The sequence below is a fragment of the Rhea americana genome, unplaced genomic scaffold (assembly GCF_003343005.1).
Source record: "Rhea americana isolate MKP2758 unplaced genomic scaffold, rheAme1 scaffold_23, whole genome shotgun sequence".
Lineage (NCBI taxonomy): Eukaryota > Metazoa > Chordata > Aves > Rheiformes > Rheidae > Rhea > Rhea americana.
Genome location: NW_028186346.1, coordinates 3,761,850 through 3,786,624, shown reverse-complemented (window position 1 = coordinate 3,786,624; position 24,775 = coordinate 3,761,850). Strand labels below are relative to the sequence as shown.

General features: G+C 36.8%; 1 protein-coding gene across 1 annotated transcript in view; it reads left to right on the top strand.

The window, feature by feature from the left end:
* ABCC4 (ATP binding cassette subfamily C member 4 (PEL blood group)) overlaps positions 1-24,775 on the top strand; it is a 153,707-nt gene that overhangs the window by 106,222 nt on the left and 22,710 nt on the right. Inside the window, exons 22-29 of the mRNA XM_085305956.1 lie at positions 8-127; positions 4,063-4,173; positions 5,633-5,733; positions 8,022-8,213; positions 12,541-12,696; positions 16,667-16,756; positions 17,209-17,381; positions 23,751-23,856. Coding sequence (XP_085162082.1) covers positions 8-127; positions 4,063-4,173; positions 5,633-5,733; positions 8,022-8,213; positions 12,541-12,696; positions 16,667-16,756; positions 17,209-17,381; positions 23,751-23,856 — 1,049 coding nt within the window. The remainder of the gene's footprint in view (positions 1-7; positions 128-4,062; positions 4,174-5,632; positions 5,734-8,021; positions 8,214-12,540; positions 12,697-16,666; positions 16,757-17,208; positions 17,382-23,750; positions 23,857-24,775) is intronic.

Below are 24,775 nucleotides of genomic sequence, written 5' to 3'. Positions count from 1 at the left end.
TTTGTAGCTCGAAGTCCAGTGTTCTCCCACTTGTCATCATCCCTCCAGGGACTTTGGACTATTCGGGCTTTGAAAGCAGAGGAAAGATTTCAAAAATTATTTGATGCACACCAAGACCTCCACTCAGGTTTGTGGTAAATTGATGTGAAAAATCAAATACTTTGCTCTGTAGGAGGGAAATATCTTACGCCTTCAGCAACATGTATATAATGTACATTAAAATCAGTAGGAGCTGTGTGTTTGTCTCTTTAGGGTAAAATTTCTTTATTAGAACAAAAAAGTTATTATCTGTCTAGATTTTGAGTTTACTTTGGGCTATAGTATAATTTCAGATACCCATGCATATGTTTTAACAATGTCTAAGATAAATATTTTAATTTATGCCTGATAAGAGTATTTAAAGAATCTTGTTGACATTTTCCTGAATTTTGTCTTAAAAAGAAAAAGGCGATAAAAAAGCTAAGCTATATTATGAAGCATTTAATATTAAGTAGTGTGCTAGAAGTAGGCAAAGATATTTCATATAAATCATTTTTCTGGAAAAGTTTCATAAATCTCTTATTTTTTACTTTGAGCAACTTTCAGACCTCAAATGAATATACAATATTAGCATGACTAGAAGGAATAAAATATTAGTATTCTACAAGCAAAACTAATATAGCTTAGGTTTGTACTATGACTCCTTACCTCTATCAATTAAATTTCTAACTAACCAAAAATGTTACCAGCTGCCTGTTACAGTGTTCTTCAAAATGCAGCAGAAGTTCTAGACCAATGAACAGGAGTGCAAACTTGTGATTTTATATTTGTTAGATAAGTTCTTGAATTTTCCTCTGTCATAAGATATGCAAATATATTCTWTGGCTTTTTAAAATTTGATACACTTTTAAAGTTTCAGGCCAGAATAGAGCAGCTGATCTTCTCTGAAGTGTTGCTTATCACAGGTCATATAATTTTGCACTTGTATCTGTGATGAGCACTGTGGTTTTTTAAGTGGATAAAACATATCTTCCACGGAGGGACATCAAGCTTTGAATTCCCCTTTTCTTAGTATTTTTAAGCCATTACCTATCTGGTCAAAACAGTCTGACATTAGCTGATGGTGAAGGAAAACAAAGTTCTTTCTAAGTTTTGTTGAAAAGATATCCTTAGTGGATAAACTACATATACAAGATTCACTGTACAAAGAGGAATGTGACCTGTAAAATAAATCTTGTTTGTATTTTATGGTCAAATCAAGGTACGTAAGCATGCAGTTTTTCCCRGGTATTTCATGCATCTAACTCTAATAAAATGGTTCATAACACCCCTGCTGCACAGTTCAGCAGCATGCTTTTGAGATAAAATTTAAGTGCCTAAAGTTGCACCATTTTTGAGTACCTACACTTCTCATCGTGGTGCCTTTCCTACCAAAATATCAAAGTATATCATCTTATTTAGTGTGTGGGGGGAGCGGGTTTAGTGTGTGTGTGGTTTTAGATTCTTTGTGCGAACATGAGCCAGCAGTTGGCCAACAGTGTCTTGGGCTATATTAACAGGAGCACTGACAGTAGATTGAGAGAAGGGACTATCCTTCTCAACATTCATTAGACCACATTTACATCCTGTTTTGGACCACCAAATACAGGAAAGACATTAACAAACTAGAGTGAGCTCAGTGGAGGGCTGCTAAGAGGGTTGGGGTACTATRAGGTACATAGGAGCCTCCCTATGATGAGAGGCTGAAGAAACTGATTTGTTTGGCTTGGGGAAGAGAAGGCTTTGAGAAGATCTAATAGCTGCCTTCAAGCACAAGGATGTTATCAAGGAGGAGGAGCCAGGTTCTTCACAGTGGTGTATGGTCGGAGGAGAGAGGAAAACAGGTGTAAGTTGAAACAAGAGGCTGGATATAAGGAAAATCTTTTTCACTATGAGGACAGTCAAGCMGTGGAACAGATTGCCCAGAGATGTGCAGTCTCCATTTTTGGAGATTTTCAAGATCCTAGATAAAGCTCTGAGCAACCTGGKYCAACATCATAGGTGACCCTGCYTTGAGGAGGAGGTTGGACTACAGACTTCCTGGGTTTCCTTCCAATCTGAATGATCCTGTATTYGTAACGTACTTAAACCATAGCTGATAGGAGAGGATATCTTGCATGCTTGCTCAGAAAGTTGAGTCATAGAATCATAGAAGGTCCTGAGTTCTCTTAAGTTCCCCCTCAGCTGAAGAGGTTTGAACTCTTTCCCACCTCGGAGAAGGCTCTCCTAGCCAGCAGTGTTTTTGTTCAGTGCTTTTGGCTAGAGCACTTTTCTCCTCTCGATATGAGGCTGAGCTTGGGAAATGACACTGCCTCGAGAGCTCTGTTTCAAGGGTTGCCGATCGCTTTGGTATTGAATAGTCTTTAGATAAAAAAACAAAACAGAACACCTGAAAGGCATATTGAGGATTCACCTAAGCCTAAACTTCCTTCCTGCCACTGGAGCATGTCTCTCAGCAAGCTCTTCAGAAGTTCTGTCCTGATGAGTCCCCGTTGAAGACTGCATTTCTGCATTCACAGCAGCCTTGATTACACTGGAAGGTTGCAGAATGGCTTGTCTCAAGCTAGCAGTTTTTAGTGCACCCCTGGATAACAGCACCGATAGAGCAAAGCCTTGGAGCTGAAAATCTACATCCCAAATCCTCCATTTTGTGGTCTTACTCCTAGGCTATTACACCAAGAATGACCTCCCATCTAAGTGTAGAATGTAGGCTYGGTTTCTAACATCACTTGTCTCCTGGGCTTCAGAGAGGTACCTGACTCCCTATGATAAACTTGAGATTTTATATGGCCTTCCTTTCTGTATATGTAATTCCTTGTGTCTAGGTGTATGACCTTCCGTTAGACCATATCAGATATCTTTTGTTTAATGAAACCAGCTGCTAAATATGTGGTCAGGCATTCAATTAAAGTAGAATGAGACTAACAGATTACCAAATCTGGAACTTCCTTGGCTTCCTGTTATCATCTCCAGAAATTACAAGCAGTTCTGTTGGCTGACCTATTGATTTAATCACTGCTTAATCTGGCTATTCAAATGATCTGACTTAAAAACAAACTTACCTCCTCTTTGTTATAATAAGGATTTTTTTATTTGAATCTTTCCCAGCACTGGTCTAACAAACAGTTAAACAGTTCAAACAGCACTAATTTTTAGCACGGRGCAGTGGCAAGCAATGCTGAAAGAGTTGGAATAGTAACCTTTACTGTGACTCGGTAGCTATTGGAACAATTCATCTGACTGCAACCTAAGCAATAAATAAATAAATATGCAATATTTTGTTATGGCTTTTTGACTTCTGTTTTTGGCCCTGAGCTCAAACACTTTGCTTTTTATATTACAATATCTTTATGTGTTATCCTCTGTATGTTGTACTGTAGAATATCTGGGATGGAATTCAGCCCCAAATTGTGGTTATGTAAATGTAAGTGCCTGCCCAGTGGAGATGTTCACTTGTGAAGTCCTCCAAAACTAGATGTATGCCTTCGGTCAATTGAATAGCTGTGCAGCTCCACTGAATGTAATGACTAGATCTCCTCTGCCTATGATGGGAGCTTAACCATAGCACAGCAGCCATCTAAAGTCTTAGTTCAGACAAGTGTGTTGTGATGCAGTCTTATCAAAAACAGCCTGCAGACTATAGTTTGACTACAACAAATATGTTCGTACTTCTACGTTTTGTACAAGACTCCCATTCCGAGTCCACTGGAGTACAGGAGGGGCTTCCATTGTAAGTAACTGGGCTGTGCTTCAGGCCTTGAATGTTTCTATTTTTCCTCCTATTTCTGTTTGTTATACTAACCTTGGTTTTATTGCTGTGAAAGTAGGTCAGACTCTACCAAGAAAACAGAACAAAATTCTGATTATCATCAGTCCATGCAGACATATCCTTGAAGATGACAGTATATTTTTTCTTCTTTTCTTTTTTGTGACAACTTGTARTATCAACAGGAGTTAATTTAATAATAATTTTTCATTTTTCTCCTAATAATTAATCGTTTTTCTCATAACCCACTGCTCTTATGTCTTTGCAAAATACTTTAGAGGCTTGGTTTCTATTTCTGACAACCTCGAGGTGGTTTGCTGTGCGTCTGGATGCCATCTGTGCCATTTTTGTTATAGTGGTTGCCTTTGGTTCCCTGCTTCTTGCCAAGAGTAAGTACAGATGTTGGGAAAAGTTCACTCAGTAATTACCATGTATAGTAATGTCTATTTTTTTCATAGTTTACTGTTTCTAATTGTTTAAGAAGTATAATTAAGTTAAATGTTTCTTTCTAGATCAGGATGTCTTCCTCAGTCTCAGGCACTGGAGCTCTATTTCCTTTCCTGCAAATACTGGAGGCAGTTCAGACATCTTCAGCYCTTAGGCATGCATCAGCTCTGTTCCCCAAATGTGCAAACAAASTTGCAGATCTGTAGTCTTCAGTTTCAAGATTCTGGCTTTCAGACCAATAACAGCAAATAAATCTTTTTCCTCACCTTTGCCTTTGCTTTGCAAGCTTACGGGGCTTTGTTTTTTGTACTGAAACACCCRCAGAGCTACTTAACACTTCTTCCCTTTTTACGCATGGCACAGTAGGACAAAAGACAAACTAAAATTCTGAAGGATATTCTTCTAATACYGTGGATCACCAGGATAGGCCAGTTCCAGAAAGAAAATTATCTTGTGATAAAACAGTTTATATTCACTGTCACTCATGAACTGTGTTTAGTGTATGCATCATCCAGGGTGCAATTGGGTTAAATGTACTAAAACAAGATAGTCATCTAAAATATGAAGGAAGAAGTAATTATCTCAGACATGAAAATTAGTGCTAATTCACTATTTTTGTTTCTTTTCTTTTTTCTTTGGGTAAGTAAGTTTTGTATGTGTGCATGTGTGTTTTAAAATACTGTATGCTGCTTAACAATGAAAATTTTGAGCTAGGTTTGAAGTTATTAGACTGCAAAAAGACAAGTCAAAACAATGGTCCTGAATCTTTTTTTGCCTCTGGATAAGGAGTAGCTCTCTTGAAGTCAAGAGAACTGTGCTAGGATTAAGTTCAAGTAAGTCAGAGGACAATCATACTTAATACTAGGGCAGACAGAATTAATTTATTTTACATGAGTTGACCCACTGAAAGTATACAAAAATATATTGTCCTGTTATTTTATGTGTTCATTTGCAGCTGTACAGAGTTGATGTAAATGTTCATCGCTTATTTTGAAATCACTTTATGCTTGTTTTTGCATGGATTGGGAGGCTATTCTAGCTCCCTTAGAAAATAACTGAAAAAGTTATTAATGCTTAGCCAAATAAGGATGACTCTAGCAAGCTATGTAAGTGTGATCTTGAGTCTGAACCTCAGGTTCTAGATAAGTGAAAGATCAAGAAGAATGAGGATGTCTGTTAAATACTCAAATAATTGTGATAATATTCAAAAAAATGGGGAAAGGGGCAACAAGTAATTGTTCTGCCTGGAGCTACTGATTGCACAGATGGTAAATACTGTGTAACCAGTAAAAATTCTGACTGTGATGCTTCCACTAGGTATTTGTGTGAAAGTAAGATTAATTAGAATTTTGTGTAATTACCAGTTTATCTATTTGTTTTTCTTTTTTCTTCTTTCTGCAGCTTTGAATGCAGGGCAGGTTGGTTTGGCTCTATCCTATGCAATCACTCTCATGGGAACATTCCAGTGGGGTGTTAGACAAAGTGCTGAAGTTGAAAACCTGGTAAAGTTTATTCCTTCCTTTTTTCCCTTCTTGATTCCATTGYTGTCTTGTGACACGAGACCTTAAGGATAAGATTCTTTTTACCTAACTTAGAACATCAATACTTTCGCAAGCAATTGAGGCACCGTTTACAGTCTGTGGAGAAAAACAGCCTTTTCTAGTGTATAATTTGTCCAGCTGATTTTGAATGTCTTTTGAGATGAATTGTTCCCAAAGACTGTCCTTCTTCATTGACAGTAAGAGAGCCTTTATAATCCCGCTTTACAGCAGTAAGGAGACTGGCTATTCCAATGTTGATGTGTACAGTGAAAGCTGTTAAAATTATGTGAAATTAGTCCCTCTCTAGAAGTAGGATTCTTAAAAAAATCTGGAATTTTTCAAATTTTTATTGCATATTCWTATTGTATTTTCATTGATTTTAATTATATCCCTTATGGGATGTTTTGGGGGTCCTGTTAATTCATTGTAAAGGTTATATATCTTCTTCATTTGTTTGAAATTCACAAATATTTGACAGTATTAAATTTATATTCAACTGAGCTGATGATGTGTGTTTTCCAAAATATATAAAGTAAAACACCTTCCAGCTATCTGCAGTATTTACTAGTATACTGTAGTTTGCCTGTTAACATTTCAGGCTAACATGTTAAAAAAAAATACTGCAAAACATTCTGCTCCATAAAGAGCATACTGCATCATAAACCTGTTTTTATGTATGTTGTGTTGACAATTGAAGTTTGCTTGTAATTATAATTTGCTGACCATAGTCTACAAAATACATGTAGTACCTCTGTAAGAGTAACAAAGCTATATTTAAAAATAGATAAAATTAATAATGTTAGCTTTGTATTTGTACTGTCTAGCACATAGTGTGTAGCTTCTTCAGGGCATTTTTTAGATATCAATAAACTAATGGTGCAAGATTTCGGTGAGAAATGGGAAGAAAGTAGGTCTTTTTGTTCAAATTAGGAAGTTTTGGAAACACAAATCTGGAACTCTCCAAAGTAGTGAATTACTCTGTGAGAAGCTGGATTTCAGAAATACTTTGGAGAAAGACTTACTTTTTTGTACTTGGTTACAAAGCTGTCTCTGGTGTTGAATGCAGATCATTTTATAAAGCATTAACTTTTTCCTTGTCAAGTTGACATCCTCCAAAAATCCATTCTTATTATAGTCCTGAATGGAGGAAGGGAAGAATGTTTCCCCTCTATTCTACTTCGTTACTCTTTTCTTGCATGATTTTCCCTCGGATGAGGTCAGAGAACTTGCTGCCTGGTAGCACCCATCTTCAAAGCCACTCCAGGCAAGATAAACCTACTGTGTATCTTTATGATGGCCTTTTCAGAACCCATCTATAAGTGGATACAGTTGAATAAAATGAAGTATAATAACCTATACATTCAACATTTCTATAAAACTGAAATTGTACTGAGTAGGCGTGTGGGTGAGGATGTGCAGTAGAATCTAAACAGAGCTTTTGTTACTTGCCTGAGGGGAAAAAWGTCTAGCTAGCTTGACTTCTATTTCTCTTCCCAGTTGATGTCCTATAGGCTAGAGTCACAGCAAATATTGTTCTTTCTTTCATATCTGGCATCATGTACATAAGAAAACAAGTTTTATTGGATATTAAGGCAATAATATGGTGTCAGCTATTTTGAATTTTGGAGTTGCTTGTGACAAATATATTAAAACACTTGCTGAGCATGAGTAATTACAGCATGAGCACTTGCTGTAATAACAACAAGGATGAGAAAAGGAAGGAAAGAATGATGATGCTGGTAACTTGATGCTAGTAACTGTTGTGGATCTGCCTGTACTTTATCTGGCAGTTTCATTTGTAGCTATTTTCTGAACACATGTTGAGTGTGGGGTCATCGTAGTTAGGACTGACTACGATGCTATCATAGCTTAAGTTCCTTAATACTTATGCATGTACTTAAACTTGTAATTAATTCCACTGATTAAAGATTAATGCTAACATATGGATTTATGTATCATGGTAGGCAGGGATCTGTATTAGAACATGTAATAATTCTTTCCACTTCTTTAGCTGTGTTAGTAAGTATAAGATAGTACCAAGATTAATCTCTGCTTGAAAGAAAAACTCTGGAATAATTTACATTGAATCTACACAGTCAAAATCCATTATGTATACACACATATATATGTATATGTGTATGTGTGTATATATATATATTTGTGTGTGTGTGTATAAATATGTATATGAAATATATATGTATGTGCAATAAGCTGAAATTCATGTATACATGTTGTCTTTCCTCCTCTAGATGATATCAGTAGAAAGAGTAATGGAATATACAGAACTTGAAAAAGAAGCTCCCTGGGAGACTGACAAGCGTCCACCACCTGAATGGCCAAGCCAAGGAATGATAGCATTTGAAAATGTTAACTTCACTTACAGTCTAGATGGACCTTTGGTTTTAAGACATCTGTCTGTTTTAATTAAACCAAAAGAAAAGGTATGTATATGTCTGTATTTGGCCATTCACAGTAATTAAGTAAAGATGGTAAGTTGAAAAGAAGCTATGTGATAATAATGCATTATAAAAGATATGGATGTTAGGAAACAAGATAAACTTTATCTAAAAAGTAAATCTTAATAGACTATAACTTTTTTTAATAAATATAATTTATTTCCTGTGAATTTAGCAGAAATTTATTTGAGAACATGACACTTGGAATTAAGACAAATTATCTATCTATTTCTTAAAACAAAGGGTTAAACATATTTGATAGCTTTTTGACAAAACTTGGGTTTCATCAGGAAGTGAGAGTTACTCAAAATACTACCTAAGCCCAAAATGTTTGTTGAAATCCAAAGCAAATGGAGCTGCATTAGGAAACTGGAGATTCAATAAATGAAACGCAAATAGAATGAAGGGTGTCAACACACAAGGTAAATAGAGACAATTAAAAATGAAGAATGTACGCGCTCTTTCACAGAGGGCAGAATGGAGGAGAAAAGAAATACAGATCAGTTACATAACTTTAGAATTGGSGATTTTATTTCAGTTCCTTTCGGCTACCAATCCAATTAACTGTTGCCACTAATTAGCTTGGTAGCCAAAAGAAACACAGAAATAAAATCCTTCCTTCTCTGCAAATTCGACTCTTTTTCCCCAATTTTGACAGTATCCCAATTGAAAGAGTGCTGTGGGAAAGGTCTCCCCCACAGACAAAATTAAATTAGAGCCCTGCAGTGTTAATTCGTGCTTTGCTACATTTCAAATGCACGTGTATTTTTTTGATTAGAATATCTTCCCTAGCAGGCTTGTTCAGCTCTCTACAATCATTGCCCTGGCCCCATTTGTAACATGCTTTTCCATTCAGTCCCAACTCCGTTTCATTCCTCAAGTGGACCTTATTAATAGCATGCATGTTACAAGAATTCAGTCCACCTTTGCTGCATGGAGATGATCTCATGGAATTAGGTATGTGTAAGTTGAGAACAGGGTGTTTTAGGAAGAATAGCAAAAGGGATGTTTGTCTTCTCTTTACTTTTCTTCCTTATGGGCCAGCTCTTTAGCTGTTGTATGTCACTCGCATGTAATAGCGGACAAGAAGATTTACTTGTCTTAGTGAGAGATAGAAATAAAATAATAAAGAAAAAGAAAACAAGAAGTATTAACGTTTTATTTCTCAATAATTAGGGAGTGGATATTGGAGGTATTTACTTTTGCTGAGTGGTTGTGCTGTGGTTTTGTCATCTTGAAATGAATTTATCCAGCTTGAAATTATTGCCAGTAATTTTATGTTTGTTTTCTATCATGTTTTGCACAAAACTGCAGTGGACTGCCACTGTGTAAAATAAATTTCTGAAGCATCTGTGCCCCTTATAATGTTTTTAGTTATAGTGAAGCATCTCTTCAGGTTTCTGGCTACTCTAGGGGATTCTGCCCATAAGGCCATCAGTGAGAGCTTTTATGCATGTTCATAGCCCAGCTAGTATAGACTCCTTGTGGCTGCAGTTCCACTGTCAGATCAAATAAAGTTAAATTTCTGCCATGCTAGGAGCTTGTCTTGTAACTGCCCCAGCACCCAGTTTGGGAATCTCTAGATGTAGTCAGAATGGAGTGGATTAGTAGCAGATCACTTACTTTTGACTTCACCGTCAAAACAGGCTAGAAAGGACCTACTGTTCAAAACATCTTTGCTAGCGCAGCACAGTCTGCCTGAGACAGACTGGAGAGCGCTCACATACGGAGATCTGCAGCAGCTGACTGTTTATGCTCTTCAGCTAGCATAACTGAAGCAGGAGAAACAGCTTTATTTATTTGTTTTTAAATGCCACTTTCTTTGTTTTAGCAGAGTGTTCAGTTGACTCTAATAAAACTTCTGAATGCTTATTGACTAATATTTTGTTAAAAGGACCTTATTTTCCTCGTCCAGACATACCTAAATCTGAGGATATGGCTGCACGAAAAAGTTGGTATGAGGAGGCTTGAGTCTAGATTTATGGCATGGCAGCTGTTTGCGTAAATACTCTTACAAAGTAGCACGRAAGGGAGGTTGCCTGAGGGATAAAAAAGACATGGGTAGTTTCTGTGGAGTAGCTGATACGCTGTAAATATCATCCTCGGTTTTTGTGCGGCTCTACTTTGAAGTATGAGCGATGCTTGAGTAATGATGAGTCCAGTGTAGCAGGTGTACTCCAATGTATGCACATGGCTTACATTGGGCAACAAAATTCTGGACGTATGATTTTGGTGGCTGGGACTCCTTTTTGCAGACCAGCACTGTGTTTGCACTGGCTATGAACATGGGCCTCTGAAAAATACAGTGTATAAAAGAAATGTGTATGCTGAGAGCTGTTTCAAATTCATGTCAATTTTCAGCAGCCTGTAGTCAATTGGACCAAAAATACAAATAGATTTTTCTAAATACTGAAGAGCATAATCCTTTCATTTGATGCCAAACTGAAAGTGGGATTTTGACAATWCGCAGAGCAGCTGCATTTTTATTTTAAGTATCAATGTATTTTTTTATATTTTTCTTTATATTCTTAATACAATACTTTATATCACTGACATTTACAAAGAAACAATTGAACTTCTGTTTTTATGGCTCTGTGTGTGTGTTCTCCATTTAGCATTTTCTGAGCTGTAGTGTAACTGATCAGAACCATTTTTCTTTGTTTCATTGATGTAGTTCAGAGTACTAGATATTTTCTCTTATTATTTATTGTGACAAATTTGCTTAAATTATGCTATGTTTTTACTAGTAAGTACTGTATAAATGTTAATTAATTTATATACAGTTGTACAATAATGAATTGTTGGATGAAGTTGTTGAATCAGAAAAGATAGAAGAAGAAAATACCTTTCAGATTATGCAGAGAAAGTTGCCCTTGCAGTGTGTGTGTGTGTATGTTTATTTTTTAGCTTCATACATTTGTGATTATATGTGGATGCTCCTGCTTTGTTTGTGAGCTTAGTGTCTGACTGTTAGAAAGTTTTTCTTTACTGTTCAGTGTAATATTTGCTATCCTTAATTTCATTCCAGCAGTTATTACTGCATACATCTGAGTCTCAGGCAGTGGGTAATTGCCCTCTGGTGTCTGTACGTATATTCATAATGGTTTTCGTGTTTCTTCCTCCTTCTGCACCCCCATCACTTCACAGAGCTATATTGTACATGTTTAATCATCATAAATCCTTCCTCATAAAATCAGTATCTCCAACCCTGTTAATTTTACGTCGCACTTCTCTGAACTTTCCAGTATGTTGATTTCTTTCTGGAAATGTAGTGATTTGAACTGAATGTGAGAAACAACAAATCCTGCCAGACCAGATCCGTGTGGGAGTTACAGCCATCACCTTCTATGATGTAGTTGATTACTGTACAGTGTTTTCTCTAAGAATCTTTTACTTGAAGATAGCTTTTTTTAAAAAAAGTTAGCTATTCAAAGAGCATTTAATCACCACTAATTATATGTCTCCTCTCATTTATTAATGGGCCTTTCTCCCTTTGATGTTGGTTTCATATGAAATATTTGTAAGTCTTAATCCCTTGACATTAAAGTTAACAATCCCTTATTTTGCATCATCTCTACCTCTTTTTTCTGAATTTTATTCACTGTTTCTCCTGCTTGGAAAGGAATTGCAGCTTGCTCACATGGCCTTGTAGTTTTAGTACTTGTATCTACTCTGTTATTGCAGCTGTCTGGAGCGTGAGTACTGCTTACAATCCTACTACTAGTTTCAGCTTTATTTTGGCTTTAAAGTATTTTGGCTTTAAAGTTTCACTAATTCAAAGTRCTTCCTCTTGACTGTACTAACCAAAATCAGTTGAAGTATTACTTAAATTGGAATACTACTTATATGTTGTTCTCAAAGTGCTTTATGAGAGTCTTGAAAGGTCTTTCTTTCTTTTTCTTTTTTTTTGGGGGGGGGGGATTGAGAAATAGATGCATTTCTGAAATGATTTACGTGACACCACCCTGCAAGCCAGATTTAGGATAGAAATTAGCTACCTTGAATAACAYTACTTTATGCACTGAGCTGCTTTATCTTATCGACACAATACAGTAGGATATATTGAGGGAAAAGCTTGTTAGGGAAAGATTTCTTTCACCTTTGAATGAYATGATCCAAGAAATTGTTGAGTATCCAAATGTCACCTAACTCCAAAATGATTTTGAGAGCAGTGGAGGGGAGATATTTCTTCCTATTGAAAAAAAGTGTTTATAAAAAATGTTTTATACTTGTAATGGTGTAAAACTATTATTTAAAATATTAATCAATCCTGAGAAGTTCTTGGTTTAATTATACTTGGTTTGTTTTGTAGGTTGGAATTGTGGGAAGAACAGGAGCTGGAAAAAGCTCTCTGATAGCAGCCCTCTTTCGACTGGCTGAACCTGAAGGAAGGATTTGGATTGATAAGTACTTGACATCAGAGCTAGGACTCCATGACTTGCGAAAGAAAATTTCAATTATACCTCAGGTAAGAACTGACTTTGTCTGCCATATATGTTTTCACTATAGTGCCGCTGTATTAAAAATGTTTTGCCAGGATGTATTTGCCTTTGCASTCCTTATGCAGTAGACTTAGAAACTTGAACAAGACCCTGTTCTTACTTGAATAAGATCTCAATTATTTTAAGATGAAGAGAATCAGCTTAGGGGACCTGGCCAGTTTTCTTTTCAGTTTTGCACCTATCTACTACTTTGGAATAAGTTCAAGCAGATATTAGGAATATCCTGTCCTCCTCCAGCCTGGAAAACAGCAGAGAGATCTGACAGGAATACAGCAAGCTTCAGCAATTCCCAGAGGTCTGTTAATCCTTTGACAGCCATTACTGCACGATGTGTTGCCCAGAGCTTTGTTAGAAAGGGACTTTGAGGAGTCATTCTGTAGTCACCCTTTTACAGACTGACTGAGGCTACATGCAGAAAGAGGCTACATTGCTACATGCAAATATCCCAGGTAGAAATGAGCCGTCAGCCTTCCCATTATTTGGAGGTGGGTGAAGAGAAGAGCAGAGATGAGAAAGATGGGTCATAAATTAAAATTTAGTGAGCTTCAGAAGCCCAGAAATAGAAGAAGAAATTACAGTGTTGTGAGTGACCTAACCTCTCTGATGTTAGAGCAGAAGAAAGGATGTTCCAAGAAGTCCAGGAGGCCATAGGTCTATCTTACTTTCAAATGAGACATTGAATCAAAAAAGGGATATACATACATACGTATCTGTATAACCTCAGAAATTCCTGAAGGCAGAACCTGTGCAGATTACCAATTTTTATGAGAGTTCTGACCTATCCTGTGATCTTTTATCCTCTACTGGAAGGGGTGGAAGTGAAGGGAGGGAGAAAAGCTCTAACAACTACAAATGAGAAGTTGTGGTTTTGGCAAATAATTCCTCTTGGTTGTTCTAGCACCAAGATTGTCTAGATAGACAATACAGTAGGCTGGCAACCAGAAAAAATTTCTTGCTATGTTAGCATTAATTCTCAGATGTCTGTATTCTATCACAGAAAATGTATTTAGAGTCCTTCGACCATTTGAATGTTTTGCCAGTCTGTTGGCTGGATGGAACTCAGCATTTTTATGTTATATTACTTTCTTTAAATKGGAATCTGATAAAAACAGTAATGGACAGTGCATCTTTTAAACCTCTCTTGATTACCTGCATTTTTTCCCCTCATCCAAAGAATAAGAATCAAAGAGGAAGAAAGTAGGTATGCTATTACCACCCTCCCACCCGCAGCCCAGTTGGGTTGTAGCCTAATGYAGGCTTTTGTTTCAGCACACTGAAGGATTCATTAATGCACTGTGKCACTACTCACTGAAGTTAGTGACCTTTTTGTATCTAAAGAGGACTTTACATGGACTTAAATTCTATTTCTTGTATTTATGTGCAGTCTTTTTCTCCTGAAAATAGATGACCAGCAGTTCATTCAAGGTCTACAGCTTTCTCAAGTCTTTGTCCATATCTATTGCGGATGATTTCTATGTTTGGGAGCATTCAGCAAAATTGAATAAAAATACAGTCCTGAGACAGAAAAACTGCTGGTCAAATACAGATTCTACATCTTTAGCAATGCAKATGCTCAAAATTCACTGCATTTAGTTATACATGTTTTTACTTGTGCATTGTTTTTTTCACATGATCATGAAACTGTTTTAATCTACCTGAGTTCTGTGACTTTTATCAAGTTTTATGTTATGGGTTTTCATCATGATCCCTGAGGGTTTTAAGTGTCTGAGGGCTAACTGGTAGAATTTCTTTTCCACATAAAGGAAGACTTGTTTTCCCTAACAATATGCAGAACTTTGCAGTGCTGCTAGTGAGAAGGGCTTAGTATAAGGATTATACTATAGTATAGGTTTTGTCTTTGCATTATGTTACTAATAATATTATCAGTAATAGTCATAACATTAGGCAGTTATTTTGCAGCAAAAATCTTCGTAATTATTTGAGAAGCTAAGAAAACAGAGAGAGAGAGAGAGAGAGAGAGAGATGCATATGAAAATTATAAAATAAAGCATGCTAAACCGAGCCATTCCTAGAGAGTAATGAGGCAAGACTGAAGTTTTCTTATATGTAAGTTTAAATACCTACCCAGAGAAATAAAAATGTGCTTAGAGTTCTAATTACTTGCTTAGATGGAGCTGTGTGAAGGTTATGTTTGTAAATCTTTTCTATGCAAATGTTGTCTGCCTCCCTGATGGCAAGCATTTTTACAACAATTATTTACAGGTTTTTCTTATTACTTTCCTCTCATAAACCAGACTATTTTAAATAATAATCTGTGTCAGAAATGATAATTAAAAATTATTCTTATCTACTGTTGCAGTACACGTCTGTTGTTAGGACTTTTATAATAGTTATGAACATTTTATAAATTCAGCTTCTTATTTTAAAGAAGCTATAAAAAAAGAYTGAAGTGAAATATAAACCTAACAATACCTTCAAAACACACCAAATAGTATATTAAATTATGTATTGTTAAACAAATTATTTCCAGATGTTTTTGAAGAAATGTTTTTTCRCCTGTTAATGTTCTTCTAAATCCTTTTGTTAATTCAACAGGTTTTCGGTGATTTTTTTAATGCAAMAGATATTTTCAAATAATTGGTGTGTTGCATTACGAAATGCATGCATTCTTTTACATTGATTATGCCATGTTCTGTCYCTATTAATCGCTTTAGATTTAGAATGCTTAGAAATGAAGACACAATAAAAGAGGTTTAGATCTAAATTCTGTTCTGATTTGGTGCAGCCTTCTGGAGCTGGACATCAGTAGGGTTAGATGGGGCATAAGTCAAAATAGAGGTTAACCTTAGAGTAAGCTGAAGTTACTGAATGTAGATTTACACTTTATTTTTTGAGGGTAGAGGGGGGAAGAAAATACTTATGTAAGATTTCTCCAATTCAAAGGAGATGCTGACAACATGATGAGTAGACTCCATTTCTGATCAGCAGTGTTACAGCTTTTGACTTACTGTTGTCTTTGTGTGTAGTATTGGGAGGAATTGAGCCCTCGGGTTGTACCAGTACATGACTCTCAAACCTAGCAGCTCACATGACAGAGCAAGGTCTATTGCTTAGGGAATCATGAATCAAAAGTTGTGATCCTCATTCTCAAATATTACATGTTTCAATGTGAATTKATTTGGACCAGTCTGGTTAATGAATTTTTATTGGCCTGAGCTAGAACTGAAGTGGAACAGCAGCTTCAACCATGGTTAAACCCGTATTGGTACCTGAATGGGTGAATGTACTGGTTTGAGTCCCTGGTTTACTGTGAGTTGTATCTTTGCCCAGCAGTGCTCTAGTTTTCAGTGAGATAGATTTGATGCTTCGGCAGTATAGATGAACATGAATGTGTACAGATTTGAACATCACATTGGAATGGTGAAAACTGTTTCTTTTAGACTTTGTGGTGGTAAAATTGAAGAGCTTTTATGATATGAAATGGAGAAAAGAAAAAAAACCCAAGCAAACAAAACAAGCAAAATCAAAAAAGCATTGTGAGCTCTTTGATTCCACTCCATTTTATGTAGTTCAAGCATAAACTTTTCAGAACTGCCCAAATGTAGTTCAGGAGTGTAAACCCATTGACAGTGATTGTTGCTGATGTTCGTTAACAATGCCAGCAGAACAGCAGTAATTTCGTGTAAAGATGTATATATAGCTTGTGGTATCAAAACAGTGGCATGTAAGTGCTGACCTGAGTTCTGACAGAAGTGTGTACAGCAGTTTTGCCAAAAGACCTGACCTATTTGTTGAAGTATCTCMGTATAGATTTGTCTAGTGCTAGCTTTGTCTTTCACATTTCACAAAAGATAAGTTGTTGTAGGATATTTCTGTGCCTTTGCTGGTATAGATTAGTTCTGATTATTATTAAATTACCTATTGTGGTATAAAACCTGTGTATGTAATAATAATCTTAGTTTTTCTGGACTTTAGGAACCTGTTTTATTCACTGGAACTATGAGGAAAAATTTAGATCCTTTCAGTGAATACACCGATGAAGAGCTGTGGAATGTCTTGGAAGAGGTGACTTAATCTAATAACATACATCTGATATTTACRTGCCAAATAACGTTATAGTACTTGTGTACATTAGGCTTTAGATGTTTCAGATTTGATAAGGGCACAGCTGTTGATGAAAAAACATAAACTGTTGTGTGTGTGTGAGAGAGAGAGAGAATGTGAGTGTAGATGTGTTTATAAATGTCTTTTATGAAAAAAATTATCCTTTAAGATGATGATTTGGTTATATTTTGATTCATATCTTAATTTTAATGAACATTAATAAAATCTTAACAGTATGCTTTAATGTTGTTAGAATTCTAATAACTGACATTGTGTAATCCAACTTGGCACTTACTCATTTTGTGTCAGAATATAAAAGGTAAAGCTTGCTTACTTATTGTTATATCATCAGACAAACAATAGCTGATTTAAAAGGGAGTTACTCATCCTACAGTATGTTGACATGTCAACAGGTACAATTGAAGGAGGTTGTGGAAGATCTGCCTAATAAAATGGAGACACAACTGGCAGAATCTGGGTCTAATTTTAGTGTTGGTCAGAGGCAGCTGGTGTGTCTTGCCAGAGCAGTTCTAAAAAAAAATCGGATCCTTATCATTGATGAAGCAACAGCAAATGTGGACCCAAGGTAAAAACAAAATCTATCATGTTGAGATGAGCTGTATTTTTTTTTAGTGTGATCATCTRTAATGTGGAGATGAACTTAATACTTTGTTGTAGTTTGTGTCACTGTTTTGTGTTTTCCATGATAGCATCATTATTGTCTATTCAAAATGGGGAAGCTGACCTTTGGATACAAAGTAGATGATATAAACTGAGAATGTACTCAAAATATCCCTCATTTCATTGCTTTCCATAGAATAGGAAAATTAATATTCAAAGTTATTTGTCCTGCAGCCATAGACAAGAACTTCTTTGGAAATGCATATCAGTAACATCAGCATAGCCATGAAACTTAAGTGAGTTCTGTTGATTTCATGAAGAAATGTCTCTGCAAAAAATAAAACATAGCAAATTTGTTAATTAAAAAAAATAGGTGAAAAAATGGTTATAAACAAAAAAGATACTCTTCGTTTTGAGATGCTATCCTTTCAGATTACGTTGGTACCAGTATAACAAGTTACAGATGAAACAGGATAAAGAAAGGTAAAATATCCTAAACGCCACAGGAATTACAAACAGATTTGGAGATYTTTAAAGCTAGAAGAAGGACCTATTTATCATTTAATATTATGTCTTGTGTAACTCAGACCAGCAGAACTTTCCTGGATTCATTGTTGTTTGAACCAAAATGTATTTCTAAAAGAACACTGAACTTCAATAGAAAAAATTTGCAATGACATCCCTTGTTGAATTGTTCCGATAGCTAAGTACCCCCACTGTTAATTTTTGAAATGTTTAAAATACTGATGGAAATATTTTGGAGACATAAATTCAAACATAAGTTTGAATACTGCAAACTTACTGCATCAATTAGTCTGAGCTGAATATATAGTTCCAGCAAACTATGCCTTGAGGGAGAACTCAAAGTCCAAAGAGGACAATAACACAGCAAGTCCCTCAAACAGATTCATTAAGGATTTTGTATGTCTTGTGGGCGTGACTCATTTTTSTAACATCTTCTTGGTAGAGAAGTGGTGCCACTAGAGTAGCTTTGCAGTTCARCTGACAGTGTATTTCTGAAACCTTTAGAGGAGTGCATTCCCTCCCCAGAGTTTTTGGTTTTGTTTTTTACTGTTAGTTTATTTTTGGCCGAACACTGATAGATTAACTGTGATTAATGATTAATCCTAGCTGTGGAAATTTAATACCGTCTTACTCATCTTCCCCATTTTGGCATCTTGTGTGTGTGTTTGTAACTTGTACTATCCATTTAATTGATCTTGATAAATGTGTGCTGCAATATATATTATAATAAGGTAAATGTGTCAATGCTAGGCATAACAGTACAAATAATAACTTGAAACTTCTTTGAATTTGGCTTGCATTACAATCATTATTACTTTTCCCTTAATGTGTTGCTGTAACTAGAGCAGAGTATTTTCAGCTGTGCAATCTGATAGGATGCTCATAAGGAAATGCTCATGCATATTGCTTAACTGAGCAGTTAAGGAGGTGCTTTTGGCATGTGAAAAATACCTCCTCGTTTTCTGATGCACAGCCCCCCCTTCCTGGCTCCCTTGTCTCTAACCTGATAGCAAGCACATATCATATCAAGCACTTGGGATAAGAAACCATGGYGAGCTGCCGCTGGCTTTGGAGATGCTATTTCTTTTCTTTCTTTCCCCACTTCCCCCACCCTTTCTTTTCCCCCCAAGCCAGCTCTTGGTCTCTTTGCCTCAACCACTGCTGCAACCATATCCCTTCTCCAGTTCAGCCTGGAAGCAAATGCAAGAAGGCAGGGTTTGGAGGTGGGAGGAATTTGGAGYGCTGCTTTCTCCCTCCTTCTTATATCTTCCAGTTCCCAGGTGTCCCCTTACCTTCCTTGCTCCTTATAGCTGCTGGCTGCTCTGCACCCTGAAGGGGTGTTATGGTTGTCAGAAAGGAGGGGTTGCAATAAAGAAGGTTTGCCTAAGTCAGACTATTTACCTGTTTCACATGGTGATTGACAGATGTTTAATGTGATTTTATCTTCTTAGTCYTGCAGCTGGAATTCTTATCCCTACAAATGAAATAACTTTTTAACAGCTAAACAGTTCTGGAAAGCTGTGTCAAATCTAAAGCAGAAGTCACTTGAATGATACATTAAAACAAAATCCCTAGTAACAGAGCTTTTTTTTTTTTAATGCTAAGCATTTATCTTACTAAGGTATTTATGCACTGAGTACAGTAGTATGTTTTAACTGGTATTTGTACTGCTTGCAGAGGACAAAAACTTTTGAGATTGATCTACTGCCACTTTTTAAAATTGGTTGTTCATGGAGTTAAACACGGCCATTAAACATAGTTCAGTACATTAGCCAGTTTAACCTTCTAAGGTTTAACCTTTCTTTACATCTAAGTGCTATCTGTAACTGTCTCTCTTTTGAAGAAATTATCAGCATGTGTTGCCTTCCCCATGGCCTTTCGGGAATTGTAAAGTGTGAGATATGCTTCAAGAACAATCCCAAAAGGACTTTAAATTGAAGATAATGACTTACCCAGTGTTTCTGTTTCAGCAGCCTGGTTGCTTCTCATATAGATTGTACTTATTCTTGCTCTTTAGATAGTTTTCTTTTTACACACTCAAMTAAGTCAGAAAGATGTACCAAATCTTGTGTTGCTTTGAAGTTTGCTGTTAAGATTCCCAACCCAYAGTGACAATGAGACAGCTATACTACCATTTTGTGCTTTCTTATCTTCCTCTTCTTTGAGGAGGATGGTTGTTCTCATTTTCATACAATCAGATTAGAGTTGAGCTTYTGTCATCCAGCAGCCTTGATTTGGTGTTTAGGTTGCATCTTTGGTTTCTAATGTGCCTGAAAGATGATGGGGCTTGATCCACTGAAGTGGATGCTGGAATTGATTGGCACTTGCCTGGCCATTGGCGTAAGTGTATAGGCACCACAAAGGGCCCATTTATGCCCTGAAACAAACAACAGAAATGCTACTTCCTTTGGCACTTTGGAAGGTAGGCTTATTTAATTGGTGTGTGATACAGTCTCTGCATTCTGTCAGCACTTAATTCTGTGCTTAGTCTATTTGATGTTCTTGTCCCTCCTACCTTCTTCCCAAGGTTGTCTTGCTAGGTTGCTGGTGGTGTTTCTGCMTATCTTCCCAAAAAGCTATGCTTCGAGATCTCGTGTGAACCTTAAAGAGCACCTGATCAGTTGAGATCAGCAGACAAGTCTGCATGAGATTTCATGCTGTGGTATTTGAAGATGGAGGTATTAGATCTTTTTCTGATTACTTTGTAGTCTCATTTTAGAACCTTTGTTGCACCTACAATACAGCCAGCACTTCCTTATTAGAGCTTAGTTTATACTCAAGAAATACCTGTTTAAGATGATAATTAGTAATATCTGTCTAATAATGAGAAATGGTTTCTATCCTAAATGCAGGAAGACGTGGTGCTATGAAGAATGCATGTAATAAATAAAAGGTATAGTAAATGAATGCAGAGGACAAGGGTGTTCAGCCATTATCCATTCTACTGAGATAATAATAGGCATAACCTGAGAGTTGCAAATTGTTTCAAGTTCATTTAAAAGTTGTTTTCAAAATTTCTGAACGAGCTGCAATTCTCWGTGCTCCCTCGCTCCTCGGGAAACCTCACCCTGAGCTTGACTGTAAGGAAAGAAAAAGGCTTTCTTTACATTCTTCTAGGTAGTGTTATTAAGACTTTTGTTTTGCTATTCAATGTAGACTCTCTCTAAACTGTTGCAGAGAAGAATGCACCCTGCTGTCTATATAAGCCTCTTCCCTACTGAGTGTTATCATGKGTGGCCCTGATTGTCTCTGTTGGAAGAAAGAATAGTCAGGTCATTGAGGTGTTGCTGAGACGATGACAAAAGTATATGTGCCTTAATAATGGGGTGAATATCTTGATATTACTGTGATCTGAGACGTGCATATGCTAGTAGGGCTTTAAGGGTGAACAAATTCCTTTTCTTAAGGAACCTGTTATCTACTGGGCTAAAGAGCCTGGCTCTGTCATGACTTCTGCTCCAGCCCCTTTCTCTAATTGCCTAGTTCAAAAGGGGATACCAGCCTCCCACCATGTTCTTTAGCTTCTTTTAGGAAATAGGAGCAAAAGGCCCAAGCTCTCTCTAACTGAGTCCCAGGACCTTGTTATATTTTTTCAATGAATGCTTTTACTGGTAAGCTATTAGMAAAAGATGGTCAGGAAAAGAGTATGTTAGGCTGCAAAGCTCTCTGGTGGTTCAGGCTACAACCAGAATTTAGACAAAGGCTGAATTTTTCCTTGCCAATTCCAGAATCATGACGGAGTTTAAATGTTTCTATCCCTAGATGRGGATGATGGCAAGCCTGTATGGAAGCTCTGTTTAGTTGCTTAGAAAATTTCATGGCCTAAAATTGAGATGTGAATTTGTATTTAGGTGATACATGTCAGCAGGCGATAATCTGAGACTTAGATTCAGTCTGCCTGAATAAGGATTTGTGTAGAGTTTAGGCTATACCCACCTTCTCTGTAATGATTTGTCCTGTCATCAGTAGTGATATCTTCTGTAGAGAGCTATTCCTCTGTTGTGCTGAATGTTTAACCTTACTTTGCCACAGAAACTATGTTCAATCTTTCAGAGTATTCTGCTATGGAAAATCATTCTSTTACTCCATTCGTCTAAGTCATCCTGTTATTACAAAGTTAATTTTGTTGCCTTTTTATTGCTAGTGCATCCTAACTTGATGCCATCAGAGCAATTCTTTCCATTTAATTTTTGATGTGATAACAAATGTTTATGCAAGTCCAGACAGATTCATTCTAGAGTACTTCTTTTACCTWAAAAACAGTAATTTGTCAAAGGAAGATACTTGTTAATGTAGCATGAATCTTTGTTATGTTTTATTTATTAWTCAATCTACTTTTAACAACTGGAAGAAAAACTAAGGCTTTACCTGTGACTGATACAGCTGCCTGAACATACCAATTTATATAAATGCATATTATTTGTCTTGTTTTAACTCTTGGTACAGCATTTGTTGTTCTACAGTCATTCTGTAAAAGTACARTTTCCTGTTTTAATAGAAATCCAGGAAATGAGACCCATGCTTTCAAGTGCAGAATTCTAGGTTGRCACTTCTTTGATCCCACTAACCCTGTTGTATCTTGAACTCTTTGCTCTWCCTTCTATCTCGGATGAGCATTTTAATTCTCACACTGCTCTTTTTATCTCCATTGTCGCTGTTAATCATATTTTTGAAAGCTAATACACAATATACACGTGTTCACATAGCTTGGCCTCATGTCCAGGTTAGGATGCAAGGTTTCTGTGCAATGCGAAATGCTAGGTGCCTCTAGAGGGCATTCATCACCTGATGCCAGCCATGCCTTTCCCCTTTTCATTGACTATAGAGAGGGATGTATAGACTCCCAAATTTATGCYGTGCTGCAGTTCTTCAGGTTGGATGGTGTTAATACTTCTCTACAGTTTCTTGAAGAATTTCCAGTTTTATCAGTAAAGCAACTCTTTTGCTTTAATGCTCATTTATACAGCTAGAGAGCATTTTAACCTCTTGTTTTTTCAATATAAGTTTATTTTCTTTTCAGGGTTGTTCTCACCTTAATGTGTTGTACTTTTCACTTTAAAACTACTCCAGTTCAGTATCTCTGCTCTAACTTGGTTTTTATTTCTTTTAAGTCTTCTATTTCCTCCTATTATCTTTTCTTTGGTGGCTATTCACACAGGAGGTTGAGACTCTTAACTGAATGCTTTTATCCCTTTCCTTGGGATGTGAGTTCCARTTAAAAGTTTTGATTTAAGGATACGCCAAGTTTTCTTTTTCTGTATTCAAGTTCTCAAGCTACTCAAGTTCAGACTGATATATTTACCAGCTAGTTTACTTTATCTCTTTACACAGTTGCAGCCAAGAACCGTAGTTGTAGACTCTCTTCTGTTCATTCCTTGGTCTATTTATGATGAAGAGTATTTGCTTTCACCAAATTTTTTTGGCTGCTTACACAGACTAAGGCTTGAAATAACAGTGACTTTTTTGGTGAAGAAATCTGTAGGAATATCTGAATCTAACTGCTAATAGGAATGTTTTTCCTTCTGTAATCAAAGCCTGGAAAGTCAGTCTGCAAAAGTGGCCTACTACTCTGCTTCCAAGGAAGAATTCTTTTCTCTTCAATCTTTAGAGGACAGCTTTTGGAGTATGTTTCATATGTGTTCAAGTCATCTAACGTAGTGAGAGGAAGAAGCACTGTAATGACTTCATGAGTGTGTATTTCCTGCTGGACAGTCATGTTTGATGAAGTCATAGAACCTGCTTAGGTTCTACATTCAGTTTTCTATGCAAACATCTCATTTTTGTCTGAACTGCTCTTGCTGTATTTCAGAACAGATGAGTTCATTCAAAAGACGATCCGAGAAAAGTTTGCTCAGTGCACAGTGCTGACCATCGCACACCGCTTAAACACCGTTATTGACAGTGACAAGATTATGGTAAGACAGTCAATTGCTTGAATTCTTTTTATTCCCTGAATAAGATTAATTTTATTGACTTTTTCTTCTCAATTTTGATCCGGAAGTGGGCAGAAATTTAGCTGTCCTTTAGACTTATCCTAGTTAACCTACAGGGATTGGCAACTCATAAAGCTGTAGAAGTAATGACCTGAAAAGACTTCCTGCATTGTTCGGCCCTGTGGTTTCCAGCCTGCAAGGTATAAACCCATTAGGGAGGTGAGGTACAGCAGCAGACCCGAGCAAATAAGCTTTGCCAATGCTAGGAGCCTGAGGAGACACACCTGGGTGGCTCTGGACAGTCAGCTGGATTCAGTCAGGTTTATTAATTCAGTCTCCGTGGGCTGAGGGAGGCAGTGACAATAGTTAGTGGTGAAGGAAGTGGTAGAGGTTCAGGAGCATGATACRTGGTGGTAAGGAGACAGCAGCTACCCTTGGGCAGGGGTGATGGTAGGAGAAGTGAAACTAGACTGGTTGGGTAATGAACATGACCAGCTTTCTAAAGCAAGGTTCGGGCAAAAAAGATGAAGCACTGCCTCTGTCATCTTTGTTCCCTATAGAGCAGAGATGTTCTCTGTCTCTGAAATACCCTCCCTGCCCTCCTGCTGGCCCCGTGATGTATTGCACATGCACAGAAAATGAGAAATTCTTGCTGATTATTTTCATAGAGGAGATGGTCTTCCCTAGGCTCTCAGGAAATATGGCTGATTTGTGTCCTTGAAATGATGTGTAGCCCATAGTTTTGCAATTTTCTGCAATAGGAAATGAGCTCTTTGCAAGCAATTTCTTCACTGCTAGTTAGCAAAGTAACTGACGTAGTGGGTAAATTGTATTCGTAAGTGGAACTCAAACTTAACTAGACTTCAAGCAGAAATTACCCTTCCCCTCTCAGCGATGACCG